The sequence below is a fragment of the Harpia harpyja genome, chromosome Z (assembly GCF_026419915.1).
Source record: "Harpia harpyja isolate bHarHar1 chromosome Z, bHarHar1 primary haplotype, whole genome shotgun sequence".
Taxonomy (NCBI): domain Eukaryota; kingdom Metazoa; phylum Chordata; class Aves; order Accipitriformes; family Accipitridae; genus Harpia; species Harpia harpyja.
Genome location: NC_068969.1, coordinates 2830526 through 2846507, shown reverse-complemented (window position 1 = coordinate 2846507; position 15982 = coordinate 2830526). Strand labels below are relative to the sequence as shown.

General features: G+C 36.1%; 1 protein-coding gene across 1 annotated transcript in view; it reads left to right on the top strand.

Moving 5' to 3' along the window:
* SYN2 (synapsin II) overlaps positions 1 to 12216 on the top strand; it is a 194363-nt gene extending 182147 nt beyond the window's left edge. The window contains exons 11-13 of the mRNA XM_052776242.1: positions 4635 to 4695; positions 8434 to 8713; positions 11315 to 12216. Of these exons, the coding sequence (XP_052632202.1) occupies positions 4635 to 4695; positions 8434 to 8713; positions 11315 to 11450 (477 nt within the window). The 3' untranslated portion in view covers positions 11451 to 12216. The remainder of the gene's footprint in view (positions 1 to 4634; positions 4696 to 8433; positions 8714 to 11314) is intronic.
* Positions 12217 to 15982: the final 3766 nt, after the last annotated feature.

The following is a 15982-nucleotide window of genomic DNA, read 5'->3' as shown; positions in this document are numbered from 1 at the left end:
TCAATTTCATTCTTTCTTTAGGATATTTTGGTCCTGTAGTCTTCCAGCTCTGTATCATCTACAGGTTTTAGTAGCACACACCTAATTTTTTGTGCCACCTTAATTAATGAAAATTCTACTTGAGTTCCACATCCCAGTTATATCCTTCCCATTAGGTTTTTTTTTCCAATAACTGCCTATCTCCTCAGCAGCCACTTCCTTACCCACAATGTAATTCCTGTAGCGTTAGTGCTTAACCTTCTCCAGTGTAATTTGTACATTTCCAATTGTTAGAAATATCTCGTATGGAATTCTGTATTTCATGAGCCAGCTGGTTTTGACTTCCAAGATGAAGAATAACTGCTCTGACCAATATGAGCCCAGGAAGATCTTTGATCTTTACCTCCATCTCATTTTTAGCTTTTATCCCACCTGCCGCCTTGCCCTTGCTCCTGTATTTATCATAATCCATGACACTTCAAACATTCATTTACTGTTGACACCTACTTAAATTATCCCAATTACCTCTCTTCTTAGCAATCACATTTTTTCTTAGTTCTCCTGTTACTTAATTGTTTTGCTATTTATTCTTGTTCCTTTATGAGATCTAACTCAGCTCATATTTTGGTAATTCTCGGTTGATCCCTCTACTGATTGACCTGAAAAACATGTCTTTCCCTTCAGATATTGAAATACCTATAAAAAGCTTCTATCGTTGCATTACAAAGAAAACCAAACGAAACCCAAAAACAACCATACGTGCGCCAACTATAGTTCACAAAATCTTTAAACTCAGCCAAATCAAAATCAATTTTTGCTGGGACTCAGTTTAGCATCTCTTTTGCCCAAGGGCTATTTCCCTGCCAAGTTGCTGCTTTTGCTCCCACCCATTTCAACATTCTTCAGACTATTCAAAATTCAAGTATATATGAATCTAGTCTGCATTTATATAAATATACAAGGTAGAAGAAGAAGTAATACCACTGATCAAATTCTAATACAACATGCTTTGAAGAACAAACAGTTCTTTCCTCCAGTTCTACCCCTAAAATTCTAAGAAGACTGTTTCAGGTAAGTGTGGAAAGGAAGGAAGTGCTACAGAGACATCTAGAGACATCTATCTTCCAGTCAGGTAGTGGGGTTTCTGCTCTGGCTATAATTAACTTAGCCGGTATTCTTAAAGAGCATTATGCAACCAAAGCATCAATTGGTATACCCAGAGTTGAGAAATCACTACAGTATACTTGCAGTATTCATGCAGCTTAGAGGTTTCCACAAGTAAAGTTGTATTTTTTTAGAATAGTTATATAAACAGTAAATCCCCTTTGAACGGGAGAGATTCTATAAGCAGTTCTAGATAATGTTACTATCAACATCAGCAATCCCTTCTCTTTGGGGAATTTGAATGTGATATGAAAGTTGTGTTCCATAAAATGAAAACCAAAAGGGCTCCTTACGACAGCAGTTACCACACCTCACTTAGGTAATCCTAAACCATACTAAACACTGTCGTTTCTAGCTTCTGTACTACTAATTTTGCTCTTTAGCCCTGAGCATCCAAATAAGAATCTGTTCAGGGTCATTTTCCATGATATATGCTCCATTCTAATTCTTGATTCCTGCAATGTTTGAACTAAGCAATAGGCAGGTTTGTAGATCAGAACTGCAGTACAGGAAAACATGTTTGTACTAAAAGAAAGTGGTAGGAGGGTGAGCTTCTAGGCTGGGCAACAAAGGGAAAAAAAAAAAAGAACAAGAGGTGTGAATACATCTGCAGGACAGGTCTAGTCCAGCATCTCTGTTCAGAGAGACTGTGTTGCCTATAAGGAGTTAGCAGCTCTTACAATTACATTGGCACACCACCTTGGAGAGGTGAGAAGTAACAGTCTGTAGTTAATTTGCCAACAACTGGTGTTTTAGAAGAAGCCTGGATTTTATTAAAGGCCTTGGCTCAGGACAGCAAACAAGACTGGTTCAAAGCCTGTCTTTAATATAAAGTATCAAGGTTTCTGACTGTCTGAAAGAAAGACTCTTGAAAAGGACTGGATTACTACAGACCATTGAAAAACCATGAGTAAGATTTCTCAATTAGGAATGTAATGCTAATTAGTCTTTTTGGGTCAGCCTGGGTGGGTTGGCTAATTAGCAAAAGTAATATAACCATGTGATTGGCCTGGAGTGTGGGTGAGGTTCCTGGAAGCACCAGGTGATATCTGGTGAAAAAAAGGATGTGTGGGTGGTAAAATCAGGACAGCTGCAGTCAGTGACTAGAGAGGGGGAAATACATCTTCAACAGAAAATGCACAAAGCCTCTAAACTTTCAGAACAGTTGAGGTAAGGATTAGCAAGCTTCTATAAGGTTTATTGAAAGCTTAATTTAGGATAAAATAATTTCTTTGTAAGATGGAGAGATATGCAGATTGCATAAGTACTGACGTTGTCGTGTCAAGTCAGTTAGGTGGTGTGTGTGATAAAACCCAAGACTGTTTCAGCGCAAGAACAAATGGCAGATTTGCTTCAGCCTCAAGGCATGGAGGAGACAGAGGCCGCGCAGATGTTGTTTTAACATTAAAGTAGATGTGAATTTAAACTGCCAGCCTGTGTTTTCACTTTATAAACAAAAGATGAGTTTTACCTATATAAGCTTTTACTTTTGTTTTAGTAGAAAAATAGCAACACTGATATCCTCCCTAGGCATCTTCTGCTGCTGCAGAGAACCATACAGACTGGTTTATGGCCCTTTGTAAGGCTAGGAAGTCTATCACACGGTAATCGTAGTCATGTTCCTTGTAAAATATTATGCATGCTTTCTAACAAAAGTCACATGATCTGTTTGGTCCTCCAGAAGGAAACTCTTGGACGTCCTTAAGCCCAAGTACTTACACTTTTCCTTTAAGGGCACACTCCACGCATGTGTCACACTACCCCACCAAAGGAGACACAGGCTGCTCTCTCTAATACAGAGCACCCAAATGCCCCGAAGGCGTACAGAGGAAGGTGCCAGGTGCATCAGAACAATGGTACTAGAAAATGAAAGGAGTTAGCTCCTCTAGGGCAACTTTTCAAGGTTTCCAGTCTGGGCTAATTTCCCCAGTATCCAAGGAGTTACTGATGTAAATGCATACTGTTTCAGTGAGCTCCAACGCATTATACGGAGTGGATACCACAAATACTTAACATGACTGAAACATGCATGGGATAGAATGTCAACTTTTACATGTGGTTCAGAAAATTAGAGGAAGAAGAGAAACAACACAGAGAAGACTTTAACCCACACTAAAGCACTTTAAAATTTTCTGGTGGCTGTGTCTTTCCTTATGAAATTCTCTTCTTTCCTACATAACCCCATCCTTACAATGATGCTTGCCGAGGACTATGTAACTGGGTCAGTTAACACAAGAATCAGATTTTGCCTCATTCATTTTGTATATATCAGTTTTTCTCCTCATTTGGTCTTCTGAAGGTTGGTAATTCTGAATAATTAGCGTTTTGGACCTGTCCTATGTCCTTTTATTTATCTAGCTAAAGCAGACAAAGCAATTTGCAACAGCTGCATACAACAGAGCGTTGTTGTAACATTTAAAAAGTGTAACTTCTAGATTGCTGTGCAGGAATTCACATCCCTATGAGTAAGATTTATTTCTATAGTTCTAAGATCAAATACAAATCTATCAGAAAAAAAACAGTAAGCTTTGCAAGAAACATATTTAATTAATTTTACATTTACTCTTTAATACATTCTGGGATTTTTCCCTCTTGACAGATGGCAATTTAATTTCTGGATCTTTAAAAAATCCCCCAAGCTATTATGTCCAATGATTTAACATATTTCACTTTTCAAAATATTAGAGATGGGCCTAAGACAAACTTTGGATTCAAATACTAATGTTCCCAGAGGGTGTTCTGCTGCAAGGTTTTGGTTCAGGCCCATCTTTTCCTCTCGACAAGTATACATTTGAAAAGGACACTGCCAAATAAATCTCCTGTTTTGAAAAGTTAAGTATTACATGTGTTTCTAATAACATGTCAGATGGAGTAGCATGAAGTAATTTCAATTATTTTTATTATTTGTCTGTGGTTTTTGCTTCCTTCTTTCATTTTGCTTAGCAAAACAGCTAACCTAGAGTAGTCCATCTCCCTTCCCATTTACAGTCAGTGAATCAAAGTGAAACTATCACTAGCAAAAAAATCCTGCTGTGCTAGTGCTTCCAGGTACAAGTGAATGTAATTAAAAATAAATTATTTCTTAAATTATACAAAGGTATCTGTTGAAGTCCATTTTCTATTCAGTCTATCCTAAAAAAGAGAGCAGAAGCAATGAGATACAGAAAAGTCGTTCAAGGTGCTAAGAACTGAAGGAGAAAGACCATACGCAAACGGAGGGGAGATTTGAGAAGGCACTCCTTATATCATGATCACATGCTGCAAAGGAAAAACCTTTTTTTTTTCAGAACTCAGCTTTGGATTAGTCCAGGATTCATATATCATGTCAGACAGCAACTAAATTAGAAAATGTTATCTGGAATAAATTAAAAGTATATGTTCAGCCCCAACCAATAAAGAGATTTCTAATGAGAATAAAGACAAATTAGTGGAAAATTGGAACTAAGCTACTCTAATTTTCTTTCTCTTCTGTTTTCAAATGTATTTTCCAGAGCGGATCACTAAAGGAGCCAGAGCCAAACAAAATCCCACCTCAGCGACCACCACCTCAAGGTTGTTTACAGTACATTCTCGACTGTAATGGCGTTGCAGTAGGACCAAAACAAGTCCAGGCTACTTAGATAACTGAGACTAAAAGCAAGGGTTAAAGCAAAAATGACAAAAGAAAAGAAACAAACACACAATCTTAAAAGCAAACATACCAGTTTTGTTCAGTTTTTGCATTGTTTCAGTGCTGACCTGGACTGTGTTTTTTCTATGCAGTGTCAACTATACCGTCTGGTTGTTTACTTGTTCATGTCTGTGCGTGTAATGCTTACCTACCTTTCTCTGTAAAATTTGTGATTTCAGGGCTGTTGTCAACAGTGTACAAAGAATGTGCCTCTCTAGAGCCCAGTGCAACTGTACATTATGGATGGTTAGACAGTATTTTTTGAGTATTACATATCGTTAAGTAAAATACCACCAAGGTTCAAATCTAAATACTTTTGCTTACTCAGTGAGTGTGTGCACACTGTATTCATAGCCTTTATTTTTTTGTGTGTGTGCATGATTAATAGGTAGGTGATCCAGATATATTTTTAAAAGTCTAGATTAGAATTTGCTAGTGAGGCTTTTGATTTAGAATTTTATAAAGTTTGTTAACATTTGAGTTTTACTTACACGCAAGTGGAAGTCTAATATTTCAGTGACTCCATAAGATACAGTTCTTCCCAAGGAATATTTAAAATATCTTCTATTTTACATACTGGTATTCATATTTTTAGTAATTCTGCATTAAATTATTAGCTACAAAGCTATGTAAATGGGCCACCTATGTGCAATATCTCAGTGAAAGTGTGAGTATTTAATGTATCCTATTTCAATTAAGTAGTACCTTTTGTTGTCATTCTGAATTAGTAATCTATGGAGATTTTTAATGAAAACTAATGCAAATAGTTTCAAAAATCTTATACTTACCGAAGAGTTAAATCCCAGGTTATTTGGTGAGAAGTACCTCAAGGACTGTTAAACTTCCTGTAAGAGCTCATTTTTTTCAAATACTGAGATGTTAGGAGATTGTAGACCAAGGTACCTTTAACCAGCTAGGGATCTTGCCCTTTGATTAGAATGCAAGACAAAATGTCAGCAGTTTTCTTTACCAACTCAGGTCTACTATTTTAAACTGAGAAATATCTAGATAGCTATAAAGAACATTCAGTCCCAGCGTTATCCACATAAATAGGGTTTATAATAACTGCTTGAAATCAAACATGCAAAAAGAATTGAGATGCCTGACAACTGCTAGATTTTCTGTAGGTAAATTATTTGTGATTTTTGCATAACCAATTTATAATGTAATATTACAAGAAATACACAGGCAGGCAGTTAATCTGTTGTGAGAAATCTAGCCTAGAATCACAAGCTACACACTGCTAGCATACCATAAAGCTTAGTTGCAAGTGAGCCACAAAACTATAATTTTAATCTTGAATATGTACAAAGATGAGTAGTGGCCATTAGTTTAGTGCAAACAATTTTGTTTAAAGGGAAAACAACCTTATGTTCTACTTCTGTTTTCCCTACAAACACTGGAAAAAATTATCAGTGAGAATCATCATTCTTAGTGTTTCTTTTATTTGTACAAGCTGGCTGGTAAGATGAGAATTAAGGTATGCATTATTAGCTATTTAAATGTTTGTGGTAAGTGCTACTGTTTACTACCTATCAGTAAATTACATGAATATTTTGCTTTAGTGATCAGCATTTGTCTGGGTCAGTGATCATTCCAATGATGGCATTGGCTATTTTGTTCTATATTAAGAAAATTCCACTTAGAATCAGGTTCACAAATCCTTACCTCCAGACACCATAAAAGTGAATAAACCATACTGCCCTGGGGTGAAGAAATGAATCTGATGATTGATTTTATTTAAAGCAGTTGGTATTTTTTGCATGTAGTAGTGCAAGTATTCACAAGTGCTTTTCACACGACATTTGTGAGTTGTGTGTGCAAAGAAGAGATGGGTGTTTCAGATAGGATTTCAGCTTGTTGACTGTAAAGGATTTACAAGGGCACACACTATTGCTACATACCACAGACAAGAAGCAAGCCAAAATGTCTCTCTGCATGTAAGCATGCTTAGGTGCAATATTGTGGGTAACAGGGAACAGATGTTTTACAGTGTAGGCTTAATGTTCAGTTTTGTTGAGTTATTTTTGGTAAAAGTTTCTTTCATGATTGTTGCCTTTTGTACAACCCAGCTGCAAGAAAGTGAGCAAATGCTGGAAGTGTGACAGCAGTATATCTTTTATGTGAAATATCTTGTACAGCTTAATGTGCAATAAAAGAAAGTTATATCTGTCTTCAGTGTAAAGTTTCTGGCATTCAAGCCTGTATGTACAAGTGGGGAAAAGAAACCTTTCTGTTTTTCAATATTGAGTGAAAGGAGACTAATAAGAAAACGAACCTTATTAAGATGTTGCAAGACCATGTTATCACCTTCAAATATTTCCTACAAAAGTGGTTCAAATTAATAAACAATGAAGGCACATTCCTTAACATACAGTACGTGCTATTTATCTTTCTACACCACAACACACTGCTACAACTGTATTAAAACTTACTGAAGCATTAGTACGTGCTGTTCTCAGACACTTACACTGGAATTCATATAGTAACTGGAAAGCTAACTATAATAGCAATTTAAAAAAAAAAAAAAATCATGTATTGCAGCAGTACTTCCAGATATGAAGGTTTTCTTTTAGAGACCTGAATAGATTAAGTCTTTTACTTGCACTAAATATCTATGTAAGACTAAAAATGCCCAAATGTTCAGAACATCTAGATAGTTGTGTTCTATAATATTTACTTTTAAGCAAAGCTCTTACCCTGACTGAAAGATACAAACAAATACCTGAGAATTTCATCCTGTCCTTTCTTCCCCTTAACTCAGATGTCCTGTGTGCCTTGTCACATGCCAGAATAAAGATTCAGTTATAACAACTATCAGCCCAGAAAACCACATTCAGACTTCTCATATGAGATAACAGCAGCATGCCCACTGATATCTGACCCAGCACTATTTCAGTCAGAAAGCAGGAAAAAAAACTATGATGATATAGCATCTTTCAGCCATGGATTCTACAACCTAAGTCTCTACTACACATTGTAGTTTCACACTTGATACAGTATTTTGCCAGCGTACTTCCTTCTCAGTGAAAGATCTTGGTAAAGAATTAGTAATGACTTTATGTGTTTCTTGTAATGTTCTTGACATATTTCACTAAGGGGTTAAATAAGTTATCCAAAGACTTTAAATTAGCTGGAAAATTTCAGTATAAAGTTGTTTTACTGCTATAAGAGTGAATCTAAGAGGAATATTACAGAAATAATTTTAAAACTTTGGAGGAACAAAACTGCAATAACTACACAGAAAATAGTAGCTGTATTGCTGAAGTAGATATTACTGGTATATTCAATTATCTTGCAGCCTGTCCTTGAGCTGGGCCAAAATTATACTGAGTGTAACTCCATTGATTTGATCTGAAGTCAGTACTACTACTGCTGGGGTAAATTTGGTACTTCTTAGCAATTTTAAGGATGAATCATAGGGGCTCCAAGCAAGTTATTAATGTACCAGCTGTGATTAGTAGTATTGACTACATGAAACTGCAGTCCATATTAATAGAATTTTGCCTCAAAAGTAGAATTAATCACACTCAAGGATTATTTTAAAGTGTTGGATATGAAATCTAATAAGAATTCTTTGATACTATAACATTATGAAGTTTTTCTTGTACTGAACCTAGGGGGCCCAGTGCAACCCCAAGGAATGCAATCACAAAGCCAGGAGCCATTGCAGCCACAGCGCATGTACCCCCCTGGGCAGTCAACAAAGCCCTCAACTTCCCAGCCACAGCGTCCACCTGGACCTACAACTCAGCAACCACGTCCCCAGGCTCAAGGTCCTTCCAGCACCAGATTATCAAAGGAAGCAGAGCCACAGCCACCGCCTGCTCCACAGCCAGCTCCACAGCCTGCTCCACAGCCTGCTCCACAACAGAAGCCTCAGTCTCATCCGCAACTTAAGTAAGATTTACTTTATCCATTTTCTTTTCTCCTCATAACACAGGTTTGTTGTCGTAACTGTAATTTGGGAGTTGGTCTAATATTCAGAAAAAAAATGTATATATGTTCCCAAGTCTAAAATGAGCTTAAAACATTTCAAAAAGCTTATTCTCTGTTTATGATTAGTAAGACAGTATCATTAGTTATATCCTAAGCACTACACAAAATTTCATTTAGTAGTTGTGTAATTTCTGCCCCAACTAGGTCTGAAAACTCATCATCTTTCTCGTATTTGTTTTCTCCTTTTTATGTCACTGACTCATGATCTGGGTGTGCTGTAAGCCCGCACAGAAAAGAGGAAGTCTTATCTATTTAAACTTTTAACCTTGCAGTCACTCAGACAACAGATTCCAGTTGCAAAAGGCCTATCTCAGAAACAATCCCAATGAACATGCTAGACAGTGACTGCCAAACTGTGTTTCTTTTACGGTTGCACGTCGTTCATGGTTATACATTGCTGCTGACTGTACAGCACAAGCAATTCACACAGGCCCTTTCCAGAGAAGATGGTAGGACCTGCACAGAAAACTGTCTGTAGTTAGCTCGCTACTGGAAGATTCCTTAATGCACAGCATGCTATTGTTGCTATAGCTAGCCAGCCACGTGCTACAGTAAAGAATGTGGAAAGGATCTGTAGCTATATCCCCTCTCACAGCTTAAACCCAGTGAACAAAAAACATGGGGAGGGTATTAGCAATGATTTGCTGTTTTTTCAACATAGTGATCCTGACACACACTGTTGCCGGTAGAGTCACAGACACATTCTACTTGTTTTGGTAAGTACAAAGACTGGCATGTAGTCTTTGTTGCATCCAAGTAACACAGATCCCCTTTTTTCACCCACTCATATGCTAATACTAGTGTGAACCAATTCTGAGTCCTCACCTGAGCACAATTCAGTGGAAAAGATGTGTTAGGTGACAATATGCAAAGATGACAATATTTTCCTTGCCTTCCTAGGACAGTGTATTTCTTTATTCTGTTTTATAATCATAAAACTCAGAGTAATTCATCCGTTATTTAAGTATACGTAGAGAGTAGGGAGGTCGATTTTCTTAAGCAAGATGGAAACCACTTTATGGTTTGAAACTTAACTCGTGAACTTCTGACATTTAAGAAAAACAGTTAAGAACAGGTACAGAAGAACTGTACCACATACTGTTTCCCAGATTTCTCCCTTTCCTTTAGCTCCTTGTTCAAATCTAGATTCATTTTTCTCTTCCACAAATGGAAGAGAATAGTCTCTATTTAAAATAAAATAAAAAAGGAGAAATTAAAGTTTTTAAGATCCAAGCCATAATAAGAGTAGTGTTTCTAACTTTCAAGAAGCAGTTTTAGGTCCACACCAAGACTCAGATCTCCTGCCTGTAGGATTAACTCTATCTATTTGCATGTGTATGCTTTGTATTCACCCACATGCTGTTGCCTAACCTGTATGTACATGTTATTAATCTGTGAATAAATATTTAATTAGGCTACTTATTGTGTTACTAATCAAGTCAAGTGCTGCTTCCCACCCTCCCTCTTTCAGTGAGTACAAACAAACATTTATCAGTCTATTCTCATTAGCACAACTATAATTTATGAAAAACCTAAAACGCCTGTAGCACTGTTTGCTGTACATTATTAGTTTAGAGGCAGAGAAGTTGCAAACCATGAAGAGTATAAGACAATCTGAATAAGAAAAGCATTTCAGTTTTACTATAGCCAAAATTGAAATCCTATTATTGTACTGAGATAAAAATGAAATCAGTTACCTAGTTTTACTAAGGCATGGATGTCTTTGTAAAAAGATTATAACTCATTCATTTTTTCTATTTAAATTCAAGCCTACATTTAAAATATTATTTCATCTGACAAGTCATGAGTTAAAGTTTTAAACCTCAGATGTTTTCCTTCTTGTATGTTATTTTACTCATGCTTACAGAAACTTGTGCTGTAGTTACATGATAGTACTAAAAACAGAATAACATTGCTAGACTAACTGCTTATAGACAAGAAAAATTGTATCTGATTTAGGGAATTTTTTTTAAAGATATAAAGTGTCATTAGGCCTCCATTAAGGATCAAATCCTAAATATATATATATAGAGAGAGAGCACATTACCACTTTAGGATTCATTCTTCAAACTCTTGCCAATATACCTAATTTTTCTTTGTGCATAACAGTTTGCAGCCTTAAAGAACACAATTATTAATCATCCTGTGTTGGGTGGTGATTTGGATTTAGCATGCAGGCCCACTTTTTCCTCAAGTTCTAATTTACATCATCCAATTTACTGGAATACAATGTTTCAGATCTGTAAAAAAAGCAGTGTGTTCTCTAAAGAAAAGATTATCCCACTTCTCAAATAAAAGTTCAGAAGGAATGTGCTGTGTTGCAGCAGCACTGTATGCTACATCTAACTAAATTGCTTGTGTTGAATGTCCATTTTGTTCATATGTAAACTGTCTACATCTCATGGACGTTTTTCCTTTTCTCGTAATTTATAAAAGTTATATGTGGATGGAAGCTGGTAGACAATATGAACATACAAAACATGTTGCATTTTTGTCTTGCAGCAAGTCGCAGTCTTTGACAAATGCCTTCAGTTTCACAGAGTCATCCTTCTTCCGATCATCTGTGAATGAAGATGAAGCAAAAGCTGAAACTATTCGAAACTTGAGGAAATCCTTTGCTAGTCTCTTTTCTGATTAGCCAGCTTCATCTAAATGCACCTAGCATATAGTCTAAAAACTACGTGAATGTTACATAGGTTTTGTTTGCCCTGTGACAGTACCCTTCTCTACTGTGCTAACTGTTGTATTAAGCAATATGCTAAACTTACAAAAAAAAAAAAAAAAAAAAAGGAGGACTTTGATGAGATACCATTCAGGAACATGTATAAAAATCTATAAAGAAGGAAGGGTTCTATTACTAACACAGAATGCCAAATTCTAAGGTCCTTATCCATTGTAATATTGTGGCCTTACTGTGACTGAACTATATAATCCTATTTGAGACTCCTTTGTAGAATTGTGTTAATAAAGCATTGAGTAATGGGTTTCTCCTTGCTTTACCCATTTCCAATGCATTGCAATGCATGTGTATTTTGTGTGTAAATGTTTTGTACTGCAAAAGTATAGTCTTGACTTGTTCTTGCCTCCTAAATTTAGGAGGCAATTCACACTGACATTCTTGTAAAGCCACATAAATAATGTGAGAAATTGAAGCAGTTTCTTCCTCCTTATACAATCATTCCATCAGCTGGTTGTAGACTTCTGATGTATTGCTGTTATCAGTACACTAACTTAATGTCATAAATAGAGTGTATATGTACTACTGTATCTCCATATGTCTATTTAAATTTATTTCCAAATTGTAACCATGACTGGGTTTAGTTGCAAAGAATATGCATGATGTTACCCTTATTTTTGTGAACACCTTCTAATAAATGTAAAGTCCCATGCCTGATTTAAAAAAATGTCTTCTACAAAGCTTGTTTCAACATCAATATATATTGTCTGTTTTGACTGATATCAAAAAGGTAGCTTTATGGTTATAAAATATTTGGACACAAACCACAAATGTAAGAAAATAAACTATCACAAATAATTCCCTTTTTGAATCAGCATCACAAAAAATTATTAATTCTAGGAATCACATTTACATTTTCTAATAAGTTATGTATTTTTAAAATATTTCTCTAACTTGCAAAAATAGAATTGATCGCAGACTTCCAGGTAATAGCAGCATTTTTTTTTAAATTATCTAAATCAAACTGAAGTTCATTAGTAATCTCTAGACTACCCATTTCCAAATGATTATCATGTCATTCTGCCTATCATGAATTACACGCAGCAGTAGTCCTTGCCAGAAAACAGTGCTAACAGGGGGAACAAGGAAAATTAAGTGTAATATTAGCATGTCTAAGGGAGAAAACGAGCAACACAACGTTAACTTAAAAAGCCTATGGGATTTGTAATGGGTTTGTAGGGACACATCTATTTTACCTCTTGTAGATCTGATAGATACAAAGTCTAGGTAAATCACAATCACCATTTGATGACATAAGTCCTTTCAGCAGTTTTGGATTCCTTTGGGTGAAGAGCCTGGCTTGGGCCAGGAGGTTGGCAATGAAGTATGGAAACTTTATAATCTCCAGTGATGTCAGAATTTAGTTCATACTTTAACATCTGATAGCTCTCTGTTTGTCAACATAGTCTAAGTTGATGATTTTAGCATACGTATTTCCTGAAAAGCAGGCATGTCCACGTCACTCACAGGCAACACAAATGACACCCTTCTTGGACTGACAATGAGGATTGACTCAGTATCATAGTTGAACAATCAGGCCTAGAACAATGCTTTCCTCCAGGTTAAGACTAAAATGAATTTATGGGTAAGTTTGCACTGCGACATTACTAACGTTAAATACATAGCATTGCCAGCTATAAGGTGGACTCTCAGTCCCTCTGTTTGGCATATAACCCTTGTCTTTGTGGAACAGCCCTCACAGAAACCCTCTTACTGAATTAATGACAACTCTCTTTTCTTTCAGGAGGAATGTACTGTGTACAGAAGCCTGTAGTTCAAACAATGAATTCTGTGGCAAAACAGAATGCTTTAACTGTTAATAGTTTTCATTAGTTCATAAATATCAGCTATACTTTGATTTTTTAAAGTTTTGTCCCCCTCCTGCCCCCCACTGGATTGAAACACCCTTCGTTGGGCTGCAATAACAACCCTGAGCAGTTATAGAGCCTTTCATGTCTGAGAAGCACTTTACTTTTAGATTAGAAAGATTAATCAAAGTTGCTAACGCAAATTAATTACCGCTACAGAGAAAGCGTAGTAATTATGCATAGTTTGGCATGGTTCATGATTAGTACATGCCTAGTTTCAGCAATACTTAGTACAATATGAATTACAGGTAGTTCATTAGTCCAGGCACCAGATTTCGACTTGAGGCAAAGTTTCTCGCTCATATAAAATTCCCTCCCACCTCTTCCTGGGAGAAAACGGGTTTCACTACAGTCTTTGTTTTACCATCTGCAACAAAAAAAAAGAAAGAAAAGAAAAGAAAAAAGAGAGCAAGATGATGCAATCAAATCTGCATGGTGTATCCTCCCACACAATGTACATAACACATTGCCTCTCCACAATGCCAAAACTTCTTTATACCTCCAAGCGTGCTAAAGCGTGTCACATGCAAGCTGATGCATGCTTATGTTCCTTATGCAGTGTTTCATGGTTAAGACATTTTTAAGCAATCTATAACACATCTCCAAAATACTAATCAGAAAAAATCAGTTTTTATAAAAAGTCTATTCAAACATTTATTGTTCATTTTGTCCTACTTCATTAAACAGATTGTGCTTTGAATTCACGTGCAAGCTCTAAATACCCAGTTATCCAATGTAATGCTATCTCGGGTTGCATAAATGGTAACACAGAAATAATCGGAGTGCCTGTGATAGTTCATCTTTATGAACATTAGGCTAGAAACATAAGGTCTGTACTTCATTTGCATCTTTTCCGTGCAGATGCAGCTTATGATGCCACAGGTTTCTATGCACAGCACTCCATCTTTTTTCATCATTCACTTATAAATCAGGATAATATGAAATCTACAAAAGCTACTAATCAAGTTTAGTCTTAGGATTGAGATGGAGCCATTTTCTGACCATTAGGCCTGAAGCCAATTAAAAACGCTGAAGCAGATTTCAAGAGATTATAATTATGGACAAAGTGACTAATCTAGCTTTGAAACAACCACTAACTCTCTGGTAAAAATTAGTCAAAATAGTACTAAGGTACTCTGTAAATATTGTGTGTACTCTGTACACTTCCTACTCCACAAGAACAAAGTCACTTCTCTGAGCTAATGTTGTCTCAATGAACTTATCACATACAATAAAGCTCCTATTTACAAAATTGAAAAAGTCAGTGCATCTTGTCTGTGTATTGACATGGTGGTTGTCAGTATTTGGTTGAATACTACAAATAAATTTCCTAGCAAGTTGTCCATCAACAGCAGCTTCCAGTGAGGTTGGGTAGGAAGCAGGTGGCTGAATAAGTCCAGCATAGCTATCTAGTGCCCTTTTAGATCTCGTATCACAATGCCTATCTTGGTAACCAGGATAGCCACACGGGGGTTGGCAGGTATGATACAGGATCTGTGGGAGACCTGGGCTATACTAAAATGGCAGTTGGAGGCTAGGCAGGATATACAAAGGTGATATAAAATGACACTAGTTGGCCAATGTTTGGGACTAAGTTTCCTTTTATGTCTGGACACTCAGCTATCTTAGCCTTTGTAACCATTCCGGCATGGAGTAAGAGGCAACTTAATTGAGCTCTGCCTTTCTTCTTCCCCTGGCAAAATAAAGCTGTTTAGCAAGACAGTGCTGCAAAGAAAGAAGCATTTGCAAATTTTGATCACTAGTAGAGTTTCTTTTTCCATACCAAAAATAACTAGAAGTGATTATTGCCTCAGAGTAATCTAAGAAAGATGATCTAAACTGTCACATATGCCAGCACAAATGAGTTTAAGTTCTGAATGACAATACATGTCTACAACATGGAAATGCTTTTTATTAGACATACATTCCTAAACAAGCAATTTTTTCCTTTTTTTTTAAGATGTTTTTAAAATCTCGTATCAAAAGTTTCAAAATAGGTACCTAAAATTAGTAGTTAGTTTTCCAAATGCAGATTCAGTCATGTAACTAAGCAGCCAAATTTGTAAAATCCTGTTTTCCTCATTTCCTCATTTCCTCTAATTCCTCCGATTTTCTAAGGAAGAATATTCCACCTCAAGATGATAGTTTACATTAAGTTTCACGAAACATTGATTTGCTCATCTGTAGTTAGATTCTTGCAGCTCAAAAATTAATTCAAGAAAGAATGCAAATAAAATTTAACTTTTTTAAAAAGAGAAGGAATTCAAATAATGTCTAGAGTATCAAGTGAGTTCTTTAAATGTAAAATAAGCCAAGAACAACAACAGAAAGACTATCCCCCTCTTTCACTTTAAGATAGCCCAGGAGTAAAAGAAACACGGGGGTTTTTTTCCCACAGACTATGTTACAAAGAATTAGAAAGAGAATCAATTTAAAAAAAAAAAAAAAAGGCAGATTTTGTGTTTTTTACTGGGACAGGAGTTTTGACTTTAATTAGCAGTAGCATTGCTCAGAACTTCCAAGGGTGGATGTGGTATTTAAAAACTGATCCACTTCACATTACTT